This window comes from Chelon labrosus (genome assembly GCF_963514085.1).
Source record: "Chelon labrosus genome assembly, chromosome: 7".
Classification (NCBI taxonomy): Eukaryota; Metazoa; Chordata; class Actinopteri; order Mugiliformes; family Mugilidae; genus Chelon; species Chelon labrosus.
In genome coordinates this window covers 14480042-14501863 of record NC_140343.1, presented here as the reverse complement: position 1 = coordinate 14501863, position 21822 = coordinate 14480042, and the positions used below count along the sequence as shown (strand labels likewise).

The following is a 21822-nucleotide window of genomic DNA, read 5'->3' as shown; positions in this document are numbered from 1 at the left end:
GCCAGACTGTCACACTATCCTCCTTAGCTCTCAAAAGGTATTTATAGGACCACGCTGATCACGTGGTCCTTGAGTCACTGTTACCAGGAACTGGACGGAATCACTCTGCAAAAAGTAATATTTAGATTTACTTTTAGATCTCATATCATGCACCGTTAAAAATAATTATAGGCTAAAATGTAGAGATCGGACGGGGCGATACAGTAACAGCAGATGATCCCACGCGTGTTAACATGTTTAAAGGCAAGTTTCAAGTTTTAATCGACTTCGTTCAAGTGGAGATCTCCCTTATTCTCTGCTGCTTTGACAAAATCTTGACAATTTACGAAGGAAATGCAGGAATGTAGGCAGTAAGAGGAAGAAAGGTGATCTCAGTGGGCAGCCTGTTGATGACATTTCTCATCAGTTGTTAAAAAATGATTTTACGTCCAAATATAAAGCATTTGAGTCAGTAAAAGAGACTTAATATATGTATTTTTTTTAAAAATATTTTTGCAGTGTAAGGTCACATTGTTGATGGTGACTGATCTTTATGAAGCAGCCCATAAACACAAGTAGAGCACATATTAACATAAAACATCAGAGAAATCCCTATTATAATTATTATTGTTATTATTATTATTATTATTAGTATCTTTTCGAATTAAATCAATTCGTTATAAAATGCACCATACAGCCTGGAAGAAAAATATACATATTTCGCTAAAATAACTACGTCCATTAGAATATTTTACCTTTTTTTTTTTTTTTTTTTTTTTTTTTCGATTCTAAATATTTAAAGGCCCATATTTTATTTTTGTCCAATAATAATAATAATAATAATAATAATAATAATAATTGAGCTTTTCTGCATCCTAATAAACTGTCTGATTTGGGGGAACTGAATTGTTCCCTAAATAATTCTCATGGGTTTTGTGTTTTCATTATCCACTTGCATTTTCTGCATCATTTCTGCATCAGACTACACTGGGGCAGATGCAAACCTGCTCCGACTCGTCTTCGTCAGGAGCTTAAGGCCAGCAGATGCACAATGTGCCGCGTGTCTGTGTGCGTGAGGGCTCGTCTGGAGCAGGAGGACGCTCCGGTTCGTTACGCTGCTGAGGCGCCGAGTCATTACATCAGCGCCTCTTTAATCCCAGCCACAGGTCAAACGGCACACATATTATGAGATTTTTTAAATGAAACAATTAATTAATTTGTTTACAGTTGGCTTGTCAGGTAAACAGACTCATGTGGGTTTCTCTTGTCTGGATTTGTGCTTTTTTCTTTCTTGACAGAGACGCGGTTTCTGCGCAGAGGAATCAAGTTCAAGTCAAGCATGCAGCACCTTAAGTACAGAAGCCCTGTCTGATCCCTGTGTCCTGTTCTCTGACCTGCCTGTCACAAGCTCTTATAAAAATCTGAAATAGACGCCCTGAGACCTGCCTGACAGCTGCCAGACAGACATGACACAATACTTTCTCCACGCAGGACTAGAAGTATGTACGCCTCATATTTTAATTTACAGATTTCCAAAAAAAAAAAAAGAAGAAGCTTTAATGCCAAGCGACAAAAAAAAAACTGCTCTTAATTAATTAATTCATTAATTAATCCATTCACTTCATTTTTACAATATTCTATTCTATGCACCCACTGATGTGATATACATGACTTTCTTGGATTGTAAAGAGTCATTTTTATGCCCTGACTTGTTGATTTATGCCATATTATCATTAAAGATATACAATATCTTCTAAAAATATTTTTTGACAATCGATAAATGGCCTGATACTTGGGGCTAACACTTTACAATTTATTATTTTTTTTTTCTGTTTTTTTGCGCTTTATATCAGGAAGACCCCTGGCTGCGTTAAGGAAAAAAATAGAAAAAAAAAAAAGAAAATCCATTCAATCTTTATTCTTTCCCCCCAAATTTTAAATTCAAGCATATACATATACAGGTGAAACGTCAGCAGACAAGTAAGCTTCTTCAAGTTTCCAGAGGTTCAGTGGGTTATCCAGATTACAGTGGGGTTTCTCAGTGGCTGCAGTTTGTGGTGTTACAGCGCCCCCTACTGTTAACAACGTGATACAAATTAAATTCTCCTGATTTGAGGTGAAGCTGTTAAAATGAGCTGATAAACCCTTTACAAATAGCAGAGCTGTTTGACAGACAGTTTGACATTATTACAAAAGTGCTAAATCAAAGCCAAATCAAGGAAACATGACTCTACACTAAAGCAAAATATCGGAGAGTCTCACATATATATTAATTTACACAAATAAAAACCACATTCATTTTACTGTCTGTTTATTTCCATTAACTATTTATTAAGTTTTTACGAACAGTAAACTATTTACACAGAAAAAAAAAGACGGATATAAGTAAGAGGCCTATAAAAACAGGTAAAAGAAACTCACAGGAACTGTGAGCGCAGTTTGGCAAAATGTAAAACACATGAAACCCTTTACAGAGATGCAGTCATAGAATGAGTCCATCCAAATGGCTTTACACCTTTAAATAGGAATGTTTTATAATGTCATGTTGTTTCTGTCCTTGGTGACGAATAATGAAGGCTTGACATGAAAAAAATTATATTTGTATAACAGGAATTTTGCTCTCGGACAGATTAGATAACCATTATTTTTGCATACTGCAACACTAGCAGATGGATTTAAAAACAAATCACCTGCTCGAAAATAGATTAGTGCTCATGGCAACAAGTTAAGGAAGTAGACTATGGGAGGGTCTGAGTACTATACTGTATGCTACACTAAACAGTCTGCCAGGTTTTTACTGTTAAGTTGCAGAAGAAACAGAGGAAAACACAATCCTGCTTTCATCAGTGGTCAACAGGAATGTTCTGTATTTGATTATGAAGTTTGTTGATTTCCAGAAGTTAGACTTTCTAATGGTGCTGCAACATGACAGGCCTTCATGTACTTATCTTGACTTGAGCTCAGAGGTTTGCACACATTAAAACAATGACTGTTGTATGAGAAAGAAAAACTATTCTGAGCCAAGCTTTTGATCTTTTGTCGGTAGTCAAAATTCATTCATTCATTCATCTTCTGTAACCGCTTGTCCTGTGAAGGGCCGCGGGGGGGCTGGAGCCTATCCCAGCTAGTGGTCGAACAATTTCTAAAAATATTGGAAGAAAGCCGTGTGACACAAAGAAAACTTTACACCAAATTATTGAATTGAATTATTAAAAAGAGTGTATTTAAACCATAATCCAACCACAATTAGAAGTCCTTGAAAAAAGAGTTGCAACTAACCCACAGGTTCAACATCCTGCTGTTGCTTCCATCTAGTGGTAGAAACATTTATCCTGGTGTAACGCTCTCACTCTTACAGGTCCTCCAGCAGGCGGACAGCTGCCTAATGCAACAGCAGTTTGTTCTTTCATTATGAACAACAGTGTCACTGGAGTAATGAGGATGGACTGTCTGGTTGTGAGCATGCATACACGTTGAGTTTGAGCATAACTACTTCAATGAAATATATAGAAGTAGTTGTTTTGAAATACGACAATCCAACACTGTCTTCAAACCAAACAACCATCAGACAGTTCACACCAACAAAAGCTGACCGCTTCACCCCGGTGTCTGATTGGGTGCTTGGTAGCTGTGACCCACTGTGACCTCCAGGCCTATTGTTAAATAAAAGTAAGTTTAGATATTTCCAGCCCTCTACATCTGCTCTTTGTGGGATTTCATTGTGCTGCAATTTTTATTAACAATTAAATGAGAAACTTGTCACCTCAAGTTGTGTCACTGACGGGATGAAAACTGTACTTGTACTTCTGTCTATCTATCTATCTGTATTCATGAGGTGGTGATGAATGTATCAGTTTTTCAAATTTTCTTTAGAATTATCCTGAAAAGATCAAATGAATTGTGGAAGCCTTCAAACATAAAGAGTATTTCTGTAGAGCAATGCAAGACGTCAGCTCCAAAGACGGAACAGCAAGAGTGAATACACATTTAGACAGCTTCTGTTTATAGTCACTGCTTCCTCGTTGGAGGTAGTCTATTATTTCTGATAAGATTTTATTTAGTTTTTTGTTTTGTTTTGTTTTGTTTTGTTTTTTTAATACAGATGTTAAAGATATTTGCACGTTACTCAGATATATGACTGATAACTAACTGGATTTTCATCATTAATTTTCTATTTTGGAGTTTGGTTTTTAACAAATTGCCTTTTTTTTATTCTACTCAATTGAAGCAAATGTTGTTCTCTGAAAAAGACATTTAGGCTTCACTTACAACCACATCAATGCTGCTAATTTTCCCATTTAGGGGAGAATAAGGAATGATGATGTGTCCACCACCTGATCATAAAACTCTCATTTTTTTTATGCAATGTTATTAATGGAAATGTAGAATATTAAAATAACTCAGGTATGAATTTTGAAGATTTATAATAAAAAACTGCCTGAGAGAAGGATATTTGTGTTTTAATCTGTAATACTTTCCTATGTAGATTCTACATTCGTTTTATTGATTATATTTTTAAGTAAGGACACTAATTTTCTTATTTAATATAACTGACTGGTGGTGCACAATGACCCTGGCACAAACACAATGATATGAATTAATTTTCACGAATAAAACCCACATTCATTTTACTGTAAAAAGTCAATTTATTTTAACACTTCTTTTAATAAAGATTTTACAACAATAAACTATTTACACACAGGGAAAAAAAATAACAGGTCTATAAAAACATGTAAAACAAAGTCTAAAACGCAGGAACTGAAAGCGCAGCCTGGCGAAACATAAAACACACGTAACTCTGAGATACAGTCATAAAATTAGTCGATCTAAATGGCTTTACACCTGTTAAATAGGAATGTTTTATAATGAGGCTCGGTCATGTTGTGTCATATTGTTTTCTATCCATGGTGACATAATATACACATTAATGTTCGCATTAATTCTTTAATCTGGGACTGCCATTCTTTCCAGTTAATTTGCATTTTTGGGGCAAATAACATCTCACATATACCGCTCCAGTCCTGACGCAAAGTTGGCCTGTCTCATGTAGGTGTTGTTGTAGGAGTTCATGGAGCTGGAGAGGCCCAGCAGCTGCTCCGTGTGCTCTGCGCAGGAGCTCGGGCGCAGCTCCGGCAGGGAGAGCCGGTTGCCCGAGCAGTACATCTGAGAACTCCCCGGGGAGAACCCGGACTGGCTCATGGCGGGCAGGTTTGGAGGAGAGGCCGAAGAGGAGTACGGGTACCCGGCGCTCAGGTTGGATGAGAGGTTCCCGCTGTTTCTGCTCAGCATGTTCGCTGACGGGTTGACAATTTGGGTCTGGAAGCACGCAGACGGGTCGGTGCCGGCCACCGAGCAGCTGGAGGTCATGGTCCCCAGGTCACCGCCGCCCAGACCCAGCGCCTGGGAGTTGAGCTCTCCGCCGGGGCCGCTCTGCACCACCGCCTGCTGACTGATGATGTTGTCGATGCTGAACATGCGCGGCTGTCCTTGGCCGACCCCTACGGAGGCCTGGTAGTGATGCAGCATGGCCGGATGCGGGGACGTGGCCGTCAGCTGGGATCCATAACCCGAGCCTATCCCTGCGTACAGGCTGTTGGGGTACGGCGGCCTGCCCATTGGTGTTGGGGTAAAGGCGCTGGAGCTCTGCATGTAGCCGGGGTAGGTGCTCACATCCGTGCGCTTGAATCTCTTCCTCCTCCTCAAAAAGCTCCCGTTGTCAAACATGTCCTCAGCCGCAGGGTCTAACGTCCAGTAGTTGCCTTTACCTGGTCTGCCGGGCTCCCTGGGGATCTTCACGAAGCAGTCGTTCAGAGTGAGGTTGTGGCGGATTGAGTTCTGCCACTTCTTCGAGTTCTCCCTGTAGAAAGGAAAGCGCTCCATGATGAACTTATAAATGCCCCCCAAGGTGAGCTTCCTCTCCGGGGAGTTGGCTATGGCCATGGCGATGAGAGCGATGTAGCTGTAGGGAGGCTTCCCCCTCTGGACGGGCCTCTTCCTCCGGCGGCTGCCCGTGGGCAGGTGCTCCTCAGTCTGGCCCAGGGCGGCTCCATCCTCCGTGTTGGGACTGGCTCCCCTGGGCTCGGACTTGATCGGAACGTTGTCCTTGGACCGGGCCTGCAGCATCAGGGGCGGCGGAGGAAACGGCGAGTCCAAGCTCACGTTTGGAGACATGACAACGGGACTTGCCTCGGCAGGTGAGTGCTCAGCGGTCCTGTTGCACATGCCCGAATAGTAAGAATCATTTGCTAGATTCATAAAAGAAGCAGTGTGACGATCTTGTTTTTTGCGGAAATGATAAGCTGGAGGAGAAAGCCAGTGAATGCAAGAAGTCGGTGCCGTATTTTAGTCCGCCACCTGGTCTTTTGCTCTGGCCAAATGTCCCGTGCTGGAGTTTGGGGTGGTGGTGTGTGTGTGTCAGTCCAGGTGAGAGAAAGGCGTTGACAGTTTTATAAGATAGGGCTGGAATGACGCCACTGGGTCGCCAGTGACGATGCAGGCATGAAGAACCACCACCCACCTACTCACTCACCCACCCACCCACCTACCTACCCAGAAATAGTATTTCTGCAACAGACAGATGAGAAGAACATTAATTCCTTAACTTTAACAGCAAGCAGCAGTGTTGTATTTTCACCAGACACTACCATTTGACCAACAAACACCCACACATGGTCTATAATGGCTTTAGATGTGCTCCATCCCACACAGCTGATCCCCCCCTCTGTGTGCCTGCTTCTCTGCTGCTCTCTCTCTCTGTCTCTCTGTGCTTTCACTGATAGCTGCCTGTATATCCAGGGCAGAAACAACACTCGCAGAGCTGCTCCACGCCGCTCCAAACCCAACGGCCAATCCACCAATTGAAAGATAATAACAAGCCACTGAAAACAAGCAATTGAGCTATCAAAGCTTTTGGGCAAGAAAAGTAAATATCCCCTTCATTTCATTTTCATTTTTGGAGAGTGATAATCAAACAGTCGCCTTGGCGGAGAGTGGGACTGTTATCTTATGGATTGCGAAGTGAAAACAGTGTTGTGCACACAGTTGGTGTGCGGACAACACCCTTTAAACACCAGGATGTGATAGTGCTTTTGATTGATTATTTAGGCAAACAGAGGGGCTGAAGCTAATTACAAAAGGTAAGATACACAGGGATGTGCAAGATACACAGGGGGCTGCCATCACTTTTAACAGCGCGGAGGGGACGGAGCATCTGATAAACGGAGCTCATACAGGTGACACATTAAAAGAAGTATAAATGCAGATTAATATACTCAGGCAGCAATGAAAGTAATATCTCACTATGAAAGCAACAATTGCGAGTAAAAGCCCTACATCCAAAAACTAAAAAGTATACTAGTACCATCTTAGTGTCATCAGAAAAATTAAAGTATCAAAAGTAAATGTAGTCATTTTGAATGGTTCCTGTCAATGTTGTACTCCAGATACATAATATCTGTGCATTAATATGACTGCTGCATTAATTTAAACGTTGCATTTTAGTTGTGTAAGGTTGGCCTTGTTTTGACCGCCTAATATATTAATTGTAGTGTGCTCTCCAGCAATATTATTATGTTTGTAGTGTTGCGTGACTAATATCTTTAAAAGGTCAACGTTCACGGATTCAGAACAATGGTTTCCATCTTTGCTTCAATGCATCTTGCAGCTTTGTAGGTTTTAAACCGTTTATTTAACTTTAAAGGTCAGATATTTCTTCAGCCCGCGAAGGAGTATTTCAAATTGTTCAGTGTATCGCGACAATTCTAAATCAACCCTTCAGCACAGGAGCACGGGGGCACATGCTTTCCACTGGATAGGAAGGCTGCGAGCGTTTGTGATCAGACGAGTAGCGAGTTACTAAAGCTGTCTGGCTGCGGAGTAAGAAGTACAGTGTCATCCTCTGATATGACGGCACATACGGTACAAAATGGAAATACTCAAATGAAGTAGAAGTACCTCAAATTTAAACCAAAGCACAGTACGAGAATAGTTGTACTCAGTTACCTTCCATCAATGCACATAGGGCACAGGGGGGGTCACTAAAAGGTTTGATGGTGTGAGTCAGAGATACTTTGAACCAGACTGTTTCCACTGCCATCGACTAAGTATAGGGGTTAAGTTTGGGATATTTTGAAAGCACCTGTAAAAGTTTCATTTGCTGTTGTCGTAACTTATACTGAATGTCTTCTGTTTATATTCCTTTTATGATGCTAGTTATTAACTCAGCATTCATCTCATTTCTAGGGTACAAGAAGAAGAAGAGAACGAAAACCCGAAATCCCCAGGTGAAGCGCTTTAAGTGAACGCCAGTGTGTGTTGATAACAGCCAAACCAAAGTTAGTTATTAATCATCGCCGCCCACTGTCGTGCTAGCTGCCCGTTTCCCCCGCCGCCATCTCTCCGCCAACACACGATAGCTGGAATCAGCCCCCCACCCCCTCTCCCCCCCTCCTCCCACAGATGACTGGAGCCCTCCCCACCCAGCCGCAGCTCAGACAACACTAAGCCCAGCTAGCTACTCACAGCCAGTGGCTAACAGCTTCAGACAGGCGTGGGAGCGGGGATGTATCCAAGCAGGATCTGCCCCCAGAGCTGCCAGGTCAGGCAGGACAAACAGCGGCTCAGGCCAGGAAACGAGGCCCTCTGCCTCGGGGGCTGCGGCCTCTTGCTAATCCCCTCCCGAACCACCCCACCACCCCATCAGAGCATCCCTACACCTCTCTTCACCTCTGTCTCTGTCACTTACATAAACCACACACTGCGCTGTACATAATCATACACCAAAATGCACATGTTTCTGTTTCGATTTCCTCTCTGTCGCAATGAGTGATTAATTGGGTTTAGTTCATAATATGGAGAGATACTAATTAGTTGGACATGATAAATAACACCTCTAGGTCTTCTGGCAGTCAGCTAAAGAGGTTCTTAATAGTAAATACTGTACCTTATATCACGACAACCTGAATTAAAGTAGTGTTATTTGCATTCATCCCTGTCACTAGTTATCATTTGCTAAAACTTTCCTAAATTACACTTTCATATGTTTTGTATGTAAACCTGAACACGCTCCAGACTTAATTTTGTGTGGAATATTTTTTTAGCGCAGCTAAACCAAACCGTACTCTAGAGCTGAAATTTCTCTTTCTAAAATAAAATTAATTAAATGACCATGGTTGCTGATGCGAATGCCCCATACTAGCCTCCTGTGTGAAATTTTGCTTCTGGCTAATAGATTTTTTCTTTATGAAACTCCACATGTTTTGTTTTTTGGGTTTTTTTTTTTTTTTTTTTTTTTTTTTTTTACTGTTGGTCACAAAACCAAAAATCAGTAGATGGGTTTTACTACATCTCAGCTTCTAAAAATATAAAAATACAGTGCTTGTATTTGAGGCACTAACAGGTGCAACGGTCCCCAGTTTGCTGCCAGATTTCTTTCATCTCCGATGGTCTGCCGGTTCACTTCCACTTTTTGATGAAATCCCCAGAAGTACAGAGGCTGAGAGGGACAAATGAAGTTGCTGAGTAAACACTTGGAATCCATTCATTCGCAAAGTGGCTCCAGGGGACGAGGAGGAGGGGGGCTTCATGAGAAAAAGAGGGGGAATGAAAGAGTCAGAGACAGAGAGAGAGAGAAACGCACCAGAGAGCGCAACCTTTTTCTTGCTCAAGCTCATCAAGTACGGGCCAGGGCTCCTGAAAACGCAGGGATTACCAGGGTGCTGGGGCTGGCCTGGCCTGGGCCGCCTCTGCTCGCTCCTGCACTGCACGCTACACTGCCCTGCTAAAGCGCTGCACATGGTTCTCACACATAAACCAGTCACGCTGGACTATGTGGTGTGGTCGTTGGCAAAAATTCACATGGATGTTTAACATAGACGTATAAAGACACAGTCAATGAATTCGTCTGCAAGTATACCCATCTTACATAAATACCAGTAAGCTTATAAATATCCAACTGCTGTACAGTTTCTTCTTCACTTATTGATATGTGTTATGTTTAAATTTGACAGCTGAGAAATGGGCTCTACTTGGTGCATAAAATACAGTTTATTCTGCAATACTTCCTCCACTGAGGTCTTTGACCTGCTGGAATGTGATTAAAGATGCGCTCCTTTAGCGTTACCCTGGATAAGTACCCCTCTGCCCCCAAGACGCCCAGGAAATCCCCCAGCCTCCAGCACTGCAGCCAAGGATGCTGCAAGGTCCATCCACAAGACTGAGGTCACAGCCAGTGAAGATAAGCGCAGCAATTAAACAATTAGGAAGCGAGCCACACGTGCAGAAGGTGGAAAACGGGGGTCCAGATTATACACGCTTCTTTCGGCAAGGGTAAAGCTGCTGAATGAAAAACGGGAAGAGGTCTAGCTTAGCAACAAGGTGGCCCACATGGGATTAAAGAATCAGCACCTCAAATGCTCACTATTTTAACATGTTACATGTTAAATGTTATATATGTTGTAAGTCTTTGTACTAAACTAAGCAGGCAGTGTCTTTGCTTTAGAGAATGACATCTATCTTCTCATAGCACTTGGCCACAAAACAGCTTAGAATAGCTGCATCCCAACATATTATAATATACCCAAACTTTTTTAGACTTGTTGCCCGGAAATTACTAAATGAGCAGCACAGCCGAAAAACAGATACTCTCAAGGGAAGAAGTAAACGCTGTTCTAATGCACCACAGCTTACCATGGTTAGCCAACAGAGAAAAGCCTAATGGCCCTGGCTGACTGCTTAGCCCTTCTTTAGCTGCTCTCTACAGTAAGAGCCACATGAGACAAGAGCAAACGGAGGAAATCGTACACCCGTCTCTCCGTGGAAAGCTGAGGTGGCCAAAAACCAAAAAGACCACGTCTGTCCAAGAATCGGAGAAACTAAATCTGCATGTGAAAGGAAAATGATTTATTGACAAAAACGTTGGTTAGTGAAAGAACATTATGCAGTATAAATTAATATATACACTTGGAATTAAAAAGTTTTATTATGAGATGCCAAAGTACTTTGATAAGTTCAGATCATCCAAAAGAATGCTGCTTGTTGGCTTTACTGTATGAGACGCTGTGTATTTGAGGCATTCCTGGAAGGCTATGTGGACCAGACTGGCAGACTGGGTGATGAGTAACAGCTTACCGCAAAGGGAAGAGGGGCATGGCTGTGTGTCTATGTGTGTGTGTGTGTGTGTGTGTGCATATGATCATATGTGCACACGTGCATTAGGAGGGAAGAAAACGATTTAAACCTGTTTCATCGTACATTTCTATCACCCTCAGCTGTCTTGGAGCGGCAGAGCAGAGTATCAGTGAGGTCACAGTGACATAGGAAAACACTTCACTGGACGTCAGAGTTTCGGAGCAGAGAGAAAGGCATGAGAGGTGGGCTCTAAGGAGAGACAAGGGCTTTCATTCAGTGACTCCATGTCTCCTTATAACGCCGTCTTTCAACATGCACTTCTCACTCTTTCACTTCGGCCCCTCCAGGAGCGGGTTTACCACAGAAAAACAGCAAAAGGAAGTCACTTTACCAGTAAATCATATATTATTTGATCACAAGTAATAATTTCTAAATCCAAAACGCTGCCCATGTCACCAATAGCACTTGGTTTGTGTCACAAAGCAGTCACTGGCATTACCTGGTGGTGAGAGATGGACAGCAAGCATGCGGACACACGGCAGCCAGCCTCACGGCTTTATTACACTGAGAGAGAGGGGAGAGCCACGATAAGACCCGGCCTTTTACACAGACTGATAATGTAGGATTTGGGTGTCACACACACACACACACAGCATACAGATTTGTTTTAGTGCCAAGCCCGAATGTTCAACCTTTATCGTGAAAATTCATTAAAGTAGAAAGGTCAGAATAAACTAATTTCAAAGCCTGGGTGTTACCCAGCACATACACTGTACAAATCTAAAATATTCACATGCAAATGAGAGACTAAAACCAATAACAAATTGGATAGAGGGCACAGTGTTTGTAGAATGCTTTTGCTCTTTTATTATAATAAAAAGGTTTTTGCCGACTTCTGAGGCATCCGCGTATTCTCTGACTCTCTACCCCCAGTGGTTTATCTGTTTGTGACTTAGGATAGAAGTTGCAGACCGGTGTTTACAATCCAACACCACACCCACTCTATTCCTATTGTCCCAGCTGTTGTCCAAGACTAGCTTAGACAGGTGGGATCTGCACCCATTCTGCTCTTTAAGACTCATGCACACAAACTAGTACTTACTCACTAAGCAGATACCCACATATAGGGTGAATGTACAAATGCAGGCACACGCATTGTGGCTTGAGTTCACATGTTCGCCTCCTCATCGTCTGTGTGGATTACTCCTGGGTGCTGCTGTTTAATGTGTTTCCTACAAACTCATCACAACAAGGGACATGCTCTATCCACAACCTGACCCTGAACGGAACTCTAAATAAGCAAAATACTATATATAAACACAATACACTAATTCATATTATATTTTCAGTAAACGTGCAACATATATAGACTTCAGTGCAGTCTGATGTCACAAAATATGTGCTTACACTGACAGTGAATGCAGACCCTTACACCCACAGTGGTTAAGCTGTGGTCTTTGACATATCATAAGGACTATAAGCATTCATTGATTCTTTCATTCACAGAGCTTGGACATCTCAATTTGTAGTCATGTCTGTGTGTATATAATTCAATAGCCCTGCAGTTAGAGCCTCATCAAAAAACAGATCTATTGTAAGCACTGAAACTGTGACTGAGGGTCGCATGAGAAAAACTTGTAGTGTACATAGTGTTAAAAGTTAATGTATTTTAAAAGTCAGAATTGTACTTTAGTGGTCATGTAGATATATATGAAGAGATCCTAGTAAAGTCATTATGGGAAAGGTTTTGTTCTGACCATTTGTAAACATCATTGCTGCAGCCACGGATGATAAAAGTTGTACAATATTTACTAAACCCCAGGTTGACCGTGAAGTTGAACGGAATGAGTACGCCGGCTAAGAAACGTCTTCTCAAAAAACTCTACAAGTCCAGTTGCCTTTTTTTTTTAACCTTTTTTTTGGATATTAATATTTATGTAATTAAACCTTTTTTTTCTTTCTTTTTTTTTTTGGTTGAGTGACGAGTGTGAGTTTGCACATCCAGTGTCGCCATTCAATCCGCTACAGACCCAGCTACCAAGAGGAAGAAGACGGGCGGAACAAAATATCAGTCCTTGTTTCACCCGTTTCTCATAGCCGGCGTACAGGCGCTTCGCTTCAAAAACATTATGGCGTCGAGAAGAACGACCATAGCGCCAAGTAGTTTTAAAAATGCTTCCACTGATTCAAAAAGGTAACGCCAATATTTTCTTCTGTTCTCTAAACGTGTGTTGAATAATTTGTGTCTAAGTTAATTCTCGGGGAATTTGATGTAGAGAAAACAGTCGGGCTCTTCCGGCTATTTCAACTCTCTTGTTCTATGCATATTATTTTATTTAGCTGTAACTCCACAGGCCTACACATATGGTTAATAAGTGGACTATGAAAGCCCGTAAATATTAATGCCTTCATGCTATTGTGAAGTTTAACAAACTAAGTAGACGATAGCTAAGCTAATAACTTAGCCTGTGGCGTAGCTAAACTAGATTTTTAAAGTTGGACATAAGTGAGGACGCAACGTATTACGTCAAATCTGACTGAATTTGACAGCTACTGTTTCTGTTTTTATTGATAGCAGTGCTAATAAGTCCAACAACAGTGGAACTGGGAAGAAAACTGTCAAACGTAAGTATTATGCTCACATTGCGTTGGGTACACAGATGTCAGATCCTCATAGTTAAGACCAGAGACTGTATAAAGTACAAGTCTGTGGTTAGGACATGCTGCAAGTGTCAGACTTCATCACACAAGTTCTACACCGATCTGTTACAACATTTAAACCGTCTTGTGAAGTGAATAACATTGATGATGTAAGTTCTTCTGGGAGGCCTTGGTCAAGCCACCAGGAAGTTACTTTGATCCGTACAACCGCCTGAACATTGTTGCAGACCAGTCACATCCCCATGGTAACAGCAAGGCGGTGATCCTGCAATCCTGGTGCCACATGTTCCCCAGATCAATAATGCGCACACACACCAGACCATCCACGTGATGTAAAAAAATAAATAAAAATAAAAATAAAAATGTGATTCATCAGAGCAGGCCACCTTTTTCCATTGCTCCTAGCTTGTCTGTTGTATCAGACCACACCGGCCAGACTTCGCTTCCCACATGCATCAATGAGCCGTGGCAGCCCATGAGTCATCCTTCCTTGGACCACTTTAGATGGGTATTTACCACTGCAGACTGGGAACACACCACAAGAGCTGCAGTTTTGGAGATGTTTTGATCCAGTAATCCAGCCAGCACAATTTGTCCCTTTTTGAAAGTTGCTCAGATCCTTCCACTTTTCCATTTGTCCTTCTTCTAACACGTCAACTCTGAGGACAACCCACCAACGGCTGCCATGATAATGAGCTAATCGGTGTTATTCACTTCACCCATCAGAGGTCACAGTGTCATGACTAATTGGTGCATGAAAGACTAAATAGTGATGTGTGATTCTCCTGCATACATTTTAATATTTAATGTTACAAAGACAGTTAATGGGTGTCCATGTATAATCACCTTTTGACAGGTTATATTTGGGTAAAGTTTCTATTGCAGTACAAAATCGTTTGCAATGAGTCATGCACAGATACAATATGCTGAAATAAAACAAAGCTGTATCAGTTTCTTTATTTTTTTCTTTATTTATATTTCAATCTTTCTTCATTGATCTTTAGCAAGTGGGACTATAGTTAAGTCTCGATATCTACAGTCTGCTGAGAAGACATCTCTTTCAAAGGTAATGCTATTTTCTGTGTGAGTTTCACTTGTGGCAGTCCATTGGGTATTATTACTTAAGACGTAGATATAAGCTATTCTGAGAAAATTTTTAATCATTAACTATTGTTTTCTTTTAGTTCTCTTGTGTGTATTCAGATCATGTGTCTTGATAACATTCACTATGCTGCTGTCACGTATTTGACTCATTTATATTTCATTGCACCCCTCGACCATTAACAGAGTAACTCGTTGACCGGTGACTCGTTTGCTGTGCCACTGCGGCCTTCTTCACCCAAACCCAGTGGCGTCAGACCAAATGTGGGCACTCCACCGAGACGATCAATGGCCCCACAGGCTCTTGCAGCATGTAGGTACTTCATATGGTGATAGTTGTAAATTAAAACTGTTTTTAAAAGAATACATTCTCATTTGGAACATAAATCAAATGACTGTGGTAACTTTAGTGAAACCCATGTTGCAAAATTAACTGAAGGTCTTTATTTTCAGTTGTAAAGACTATGATGTTGATGCTTAGGTTGAATCTGGTTGAGCTAGTTGTCAATATCCTGCAGTAAAACCCAGTAGTGCAAAGATCTTAACTTATTTCACATGAGTTCAGATTAAGCTTATAACATTATGTAGATAAAAACTATAAATAACATTTATCTTTTTATAGCAATGCCGTCACATGAAACTCAACCATCACTTCTTGGGAAAAGCATTCTGCAGTCCACTTTCTCAGACGGTCACTGCTTCCGACCAGAATTTGATATTTCAGTCATTAAAGGTAAAGTGAATAAAATGTACAAAATACTATTTATACACATATTTGCAAATGTGATAGTCCAGTAACATTCTTTATTGATGTACTCTTTATTTCTAAGATAAAACAGTGATTGAAAATGCAGCAGAGCCTGAGAAAAATCCAGAGACTGAGAAGAGGGTTATTGAGATGCAGACGGTTATTCTGGCCTACCTCACAGCTAAGGTTAGTGGGTCTAAAAGATATATGCTGATAAACTGCCAATATATGTTCAGTCAGTGTCAGTATACAAATTTAAATTAAAAATGCTAATCTAAGTTGATTTTAGTCACTTGTCTGTTGTGTGGTAATAGAAGTGTTGTCTTTTTCCAATTCCCTGAATAACGTGGTTGTGACTTCCTAATGTTTTATTTGAGATGGAGAGCAACACCGCGAAATTCAAAGCTAAGGCAGAAGCCATGATTCTGCAAGAGATGGAGAAAGAGACTTCGCTGCATAATGAGGTCATGGAGAAGAAGCGCCGGTACCTTCTTGCGGAAAAGAAGAGACTGGTGAATGAGCAGTTGGATTTGCAGGTCAGAAATGTTTCTCCTTTATGTTAAGCTCTTTTGATGTGTGTATCCAAAGACGTTAAAGAAAGGCAACTGGACTTGTAGGGTTTCTTGAAGACGTTTCACCACGCATCAAGTACGTTCTTCAGTTCTGCTAAACTTGCATGAGTGGTGAAACGTCTTCAAGAAACCCTACAAGTCCAGTTGCCTTTCTTTAACGTCTTTGGATGTACCATGACCGCCGATGTGTGTGATGTTTTTTATTCAATTAAAGCATGAATTTCTATTTTTTTTTATTTTTCTGAATAACAGATAAACGTGTACCCAGTGCAGAAATGCCATAACTCTTATTTAACATTTTTATTTCTATTGTGTGACTTTATTGTGTGTTATGCGCCTATTTTTATACTGCCAATATTAAGGTGCCACTTAACAGTCTTTTGTTGTTATAAACAATGGCAATAAACATAATTTCTATTCTGTAGTTCAAAATCTGACACATTGGGAACACTTTCCTTTGTCGCATGTTTGTTGGGTCACATCTGTGCTTATTGATAATAATATGCGATTAAAAAATAAGTACATGATTTGCGCCTTAACAACATTGTTTTCCATCAGATTGCTACTCTGACTCCTGTGGCAGAGGCTGCCAGTCAGTTCACAAAGGACTACAAGTCTTTGGCAACAGCTGTTGACACCACCCGACACGAGCTGCCTGTCCAGAATTTCTACATTGAAGGGGACAGAAGGAAATTTCTAGGTTGTTGTTACTTTGTTTTAAAGTTCTAAGAATAAGTTAAAGTTGCACAACACAACACTGACAAATGCATCATCAATACTGAAAATTATTTGATCAGACTGGATTTGGCCACATCCTTCAAACATGTGTAATCTTTGGATTGATTCCTAGATTGGTGAATTCTAATTGGTACAACAAATTTAATATCTTAAAATATCTAAGAATTCTGTCATTGGATGGATGTTACCTTTTTTTCAACTGCATATTACAAAAGGAAAACTTGGTCAACTTTGGTTTTATTTGAAGACAGTCAAGTCAGAAATCAAATGGTGCACTACCACCACCTTGTGGACTGAAAGAGAAATCGTTTTTGTTATTCTACTACCAAGCTAAATTCTTTGTTTTGCAATTTATATAGTAAAAGATTGATACGACTCAGTATCATTTACCTCAATTGCAGTATTTTGCAGGAACCGATAATAATTATACCATCTTTATTGTTATTTTTATCATATAATTCTCATTGTATCACTTGCATCCTTTTCCTGTTTAGGTAAAGCTGTGGCTTGCCTGAAGGAGAGTGAGAAACTGCTGGCAGAGTGCACAGCAGGAGATTATAAGGACAACAACGCCTCTCTAGAGTGCCTTCGGAATATAAAATTGACATCAAAGGACATCATTAAGGAGATTTCAAGGTAGGCACATTTACTGTATAGAGAATGCTGTGTATACATCTGCAGTATCTGCTTCTTTTTTTTGTTCTGTATCAGAGGATGTTACTGTCATTGAACCCTGGCAATATATTCAGTGTGTAAAAAGTATCCTGACTTTGACCAGATTGCAGTTGTACTCAGACATTAGTGTTTTCTGTTTTTTTCAGTGCATCTTCAGAGCTCCTTGAGCTGTCGTCATTGGCCTGTCGTCAAAACATTTACGATCAGCTGGCCATGGAGGAAGAGGAGCTTGGCCATTCGAGAACCCGTGAGCTTTTCTGCCCCAAACAGTGAAGACTACCACACAGCATGAGATCCACAGTATACAGTGCACTTTGGAGACGCCTCTCCTCCCCCCAATTTTTTTCTTGGGTACTTCCAGATTACCTTTGCATTTGTATTATGAGAAATTGTAATGTTGATTACTGAAACAGAGCAAATCATATTTGCACTAATAAACAGAGCAAAAATGTTCAGTTGAATTGTTTTTATTTGCATTTCAATAAGAATCAGCAGTGTTATAATATTTAATAGAGCTACAAAAAGTGCTTAACTCTTTATGGCATAGTACTTTGGGGAAAAAAATGTTGAACAGTTGCAACAGTTATCATTTAAATAAATGTTTTATTTCCAAATGATATAAATTTGGAAATATATTATGGAAACTGTTTAAATATGTAATAAACAATACATATAAGTAATATTAAATGCATCTAGAGATGGTAAAACAATACCGACAATGTTTTCATTCAAGAGTTTTGCCTCAGGCGTAAACATACCGTTACGTTCGTTCCCGGAAGTGACGTTGAAGCAAAACAACACTGGAGCGTTTTTATTGGCTGATACTAGACAGTGACGTACAGACTTTTTGAAGAACCAATGAACCGCAGGAGAGCTCCCCGTCGCATGTGAGTACAACCAAAGTATTTACCTCACATTAACTACGAGTTTCGAAAAAAAGGTCTTCATAACCGGTGCTTTAATAGTATGTTCATAGCTTACCTTGTGAAACTTTCGTATTATTAAATAAAAACCGTGTCATTCGTCAGTTGTTGCTAGCTAGCTAGCTAGCTAACTAACTGTCATTTTTTGCTACTTAAACTCTACTAATAGAATGCATGTCACTGTGTTTTGTTGTGTGAGCGTGAATGCAGCATGAACCCAGTTCAGTTCAATTCAACGATTTCTGAAACACAACGTTTGAAAATCTAGGGACATGCATTTAGACAGGCAGCACAAGGGGATGAGATCTGAGGCGTTTATGAAATCGCCATGTATTGTGTCAAAACGACGTCAGGATAGGAGTAATGTCAAGAGAAAATGTGTATACTGCAATGATCAATTCTAGATTTAATAAAAGCATATGCAAGGACTTGACTCCTGGCTATGTAGCACAAGGGGTCATTGGGACAAGGGGTCAGAGTACGTATCCATAGATACAGGGGATACAGCATCTATATAAACAATTTCTGTCTGGATGTACAAATGTGAGTAGAACAAAGAACATACTAGTGCTTTGAGACTAGTTATGTTCCTCAGATTCTGCTGGAAGATGACATGCTTCATAACACCAAGGGCCGCCCTCAAATTACGTAGAAAGAACAAAGATGTGAGATGCCTCGGCTGCTGTAAGGGCTGTGGAGCATTTGAGTCTAAACTCAGTATTAAAATGATCAATGATTGCAACAGGATACATGGGCTGATGGACTTTGTGGCTAGTAATCACTAATTTTCCAACAGTTTGCACAAGAGATAGAGCTGTTTTGTGTCTGAAAATATCATAAAAGTGAACAAGCTGATCACCTGCTTGCTTTTATATTGTAAATAGAGTGGTTTATATTGAACCACCACTCAAACTGTTTTCCTCTAACAGTTCTCACTCACAGAGAAGGGGTGCACCATCAGACGGACAGTGGAGACAGAGCAACAAAGAGCCATGGCGAGACGAAGAGAGAGCACAGGGCAGGGAGGTGGAAGAGGAGAAGAAGAAGAAGACGACAACTGGACATAAAGGAAAAGAGCTAGTCCCCAAGGGGACCTGCCAGACCATGTGTCCTGCTCACGAGCTGCGGAACCGTGAGGCTCAGAATCGCCTTCACCATTTTGAGATGCTTTTAGGCACAGAGAAAGATCGACGGCCGAGGGGAGACCCCTTGCGCGCTGTCAAGGAGTATTCCAGACCAGCAGCTGGGAAAGACTCGACAAGACCGTCGGACCTCAGACCGCCTGCGGTTTTGCTGAAAACTGTTTGTTACCTTATTGATGATATCGCAGCCTCCCCTACTCTGCATCCATGGACTGAGGCAAGTAGTATTTACACAGCTCCGCCTTTGTTCTCTTCAGTATTTGATCAGAAAAAAATGAAAATTGTGTGTCAAAGAAATGTAAAAGTAAAATGTAAGCAGTAATATAATCATATTTTACTGTAGAACTGTTATGTACTTCTCACAAGTTCATATTTGGATTCAGTGTACCATTGTTTTACAAACTGTTAGGCTGGTTTTATAGTGATCCCTCCTGTTTGGTAAAATACCACAAGGTGACAATGCTGCTCATGTTGTAAATTAACAAAATAAACAGAACGCAAAGTTTGCCTGTATTGCAGCTGAGGTTCACCAGGAAATAAAACCTGCACTGACTGTAAAATGTGCTCTGATTAATTGCAGGGACTAGCAGGCAGGGCTTGCACTAGTGATTCTTAATTTTGTATAAAACAATAGCTTTGCAATATTACATTTATAAACATACATGCATTTTTGTCTCCCAGGTGTATGGCTTTGTCTTTGATCGGCTGCGGGGTGTGAAGCAGGACATGATCATCCAGAGGGTGTCTGGGTCGGACTGTGTGGCCATTTTAGAACGGACTGTGCGTTTCCTCATCTACGCCTCTTATCGGCTTTGCGGCGAGCCCCTGCGGCTCTACGACCCACGTATCAACGATACGCACCTGCAAGAATACCTGAGCTGGCTGCTGGACTGCTACTTAACTGATACAGAACCACACCCTAACCAGGAGGAGTTCCAGGCTCTTGGCTTGCTGTATAACTTGGGTTGGTTAAATGTTTAATACTTGCAGTTTTTGTTTATTTGTATGCATGTGGAAAGATGCAAATATGCAGTTAAAGACACAGAGAAAGAAAAAAGTAAGGTTCTCTTCGAGCGCAGGCTCATGCAATAATCCCTTCTTCACGCTTGCTCTTCCAGGGTCAGCTCGTGCAGCACAGCACATCATGCAACTCCCAGAGCGTCTCCGCAGCACTCCTTCCATCTCACTCGCCCTTTCCATAAACCGAGCGTTTCTGGAGCGAAACCCCGTGCGTTTGCTGCGGTTGGCCGACAGGCTGAACTTCCTTCAGACCTGTGCTCTGCACCGTCACCTGGTGTCATGCCGTAGAGATCTGCTGCTGATATATAGCCACGGATACAGCAGTCGCAACTGTCGCTTTCCTCTTGTAAGACTATCGCAGCTCTTGTCCTTGGACACGGCGCTCACAGCTCAACTTTGTCAGGTTTATGGACTTGAGGTTAACAAGGAGAACCAAGTGGTGTTCACCAAAGCTGCTTTCACCGAGCCAGAACCGGTGAACCTGCACTGTAAACTGTACCACAGCATAGTGTCTGAGAAACAGGGAGACCTCACTGTGGAGAACATCATTCACGGCTGTGCTTGAGAATAATGAGTAAACTAGAAATGCAAGTAATGTGACGCTTCATTACTGTTCAGAGGAGAATTGTTCCACCACAGCAAGATCAGGGAATCAAAATCTTGTTTGTGGAGTCTCACACTTCCTCTCATTTCACAATTTTGCTGCCTTAAAGCTGTGAACGGTTAAGGAGACGTTTGTTATCGGAGCCTCCCTGGCGTGGCTTCTTTATGTGATGCCCAAATAAATACGTTTTACCTATTAAATACTTTACATTTTTAAGAAACAAATCCAGGCTCGCTGCAGATCTGCCATACTCCGAGACCCGGGTAAGCCTCAGCTGAGTCGTACTTGGAGTCCGGATACTTTAAAGATGTGAATTCCTTTTATATTGATGCTGTTCAAATGTTACATCAATTCCATGTTTTGCTCAGTGTTTCATAAAGCCTCATTGAAGATCTACAACAGTGTTCATTTATGCTCATCGATGCAGTACTTTGAAAACATTTCAATAAATTTTGTTGTCTAAGACTGCTGCCTTGTTCCTGTGTTTGCATTTACGCTCGTTTGCCACTGGAGGGCAGCAGATATCTGTACA

The 21822-nt window shown here is 41.1% G+C and overlaps 2 protein-coding genes across 2 annotated transcripts; one reads left to right on the top strand and one right to left on the bottom strand.

Annotated features, from left to right (window-relative positions):
- Positions 1-4693: 4693 nt before the first annotated feature.
- Positions 4694-6234, bottom strand: foxe3 (forkhead box E3; the record flags this gene model as incomplete). Its single annotated transcript, XM_084549065.1, has 1 exon — positions 4694-6234. One exon carries the CDS (start codon positions 6232-6234, stop codon positions 4981-4983), a length of 1254 nt encoding a protein of 417 aa, XP_084405191.1. The 3' UTR covers positions 4694-4980.
- Positions 6235-13215: 6981 nt separating this feature from the next.
- On the top strand, positions 13216-21747 carry sac3d1 (SAC3 domain containing 1). The gene is made up of 12 exons (XM_084549004.1): positions 13216-13300; positions 13682-13731; positions 14772-14833; positions 15055-15181; positions 15491-15601; positions 15699-15802; positions 15994-16152; positions 16747-16888; positions 17421-17562; positions 19409-19883; positions 20348-20630; positions 20785-21747. The coding sequence occupies exons 1-12, from the start codon at positions 13236-13238 to the stop codon at positions 21249-21251; spliced, it is 2187 nt and encodes a 728-aa protein (XP_084405130.1). The 5' UTR covers positions 13216-13235; the 3' UTR covers positions 21252-21747.
- Positions 21748-21822: the final 75 nt, after the last annotated feature.

Coding starts and splice junctions, on each gene's coding strand:
- sac3d1 (XM_084549004.1), top strand. CDS start 13,236: ATGGCGTCGAGAAGAACGACCATAGCGCCAAGTAGTTTTAAAAATGCT. Junction 13,732..14,771: donor TGGGAAGAAAACTGTCAAAC/GTAAGTATTATG, acceptor ATTGATCTTTAG/CAAGTGGGACTATAGTTAAG. Junction 20,631..20,784: donor TGGCTTGCTGTATAACTTGG/GTTGGTTAAATG, acceptor TTGCTCTTCCAG/GGTCAGCTCGTGCAGCACAG.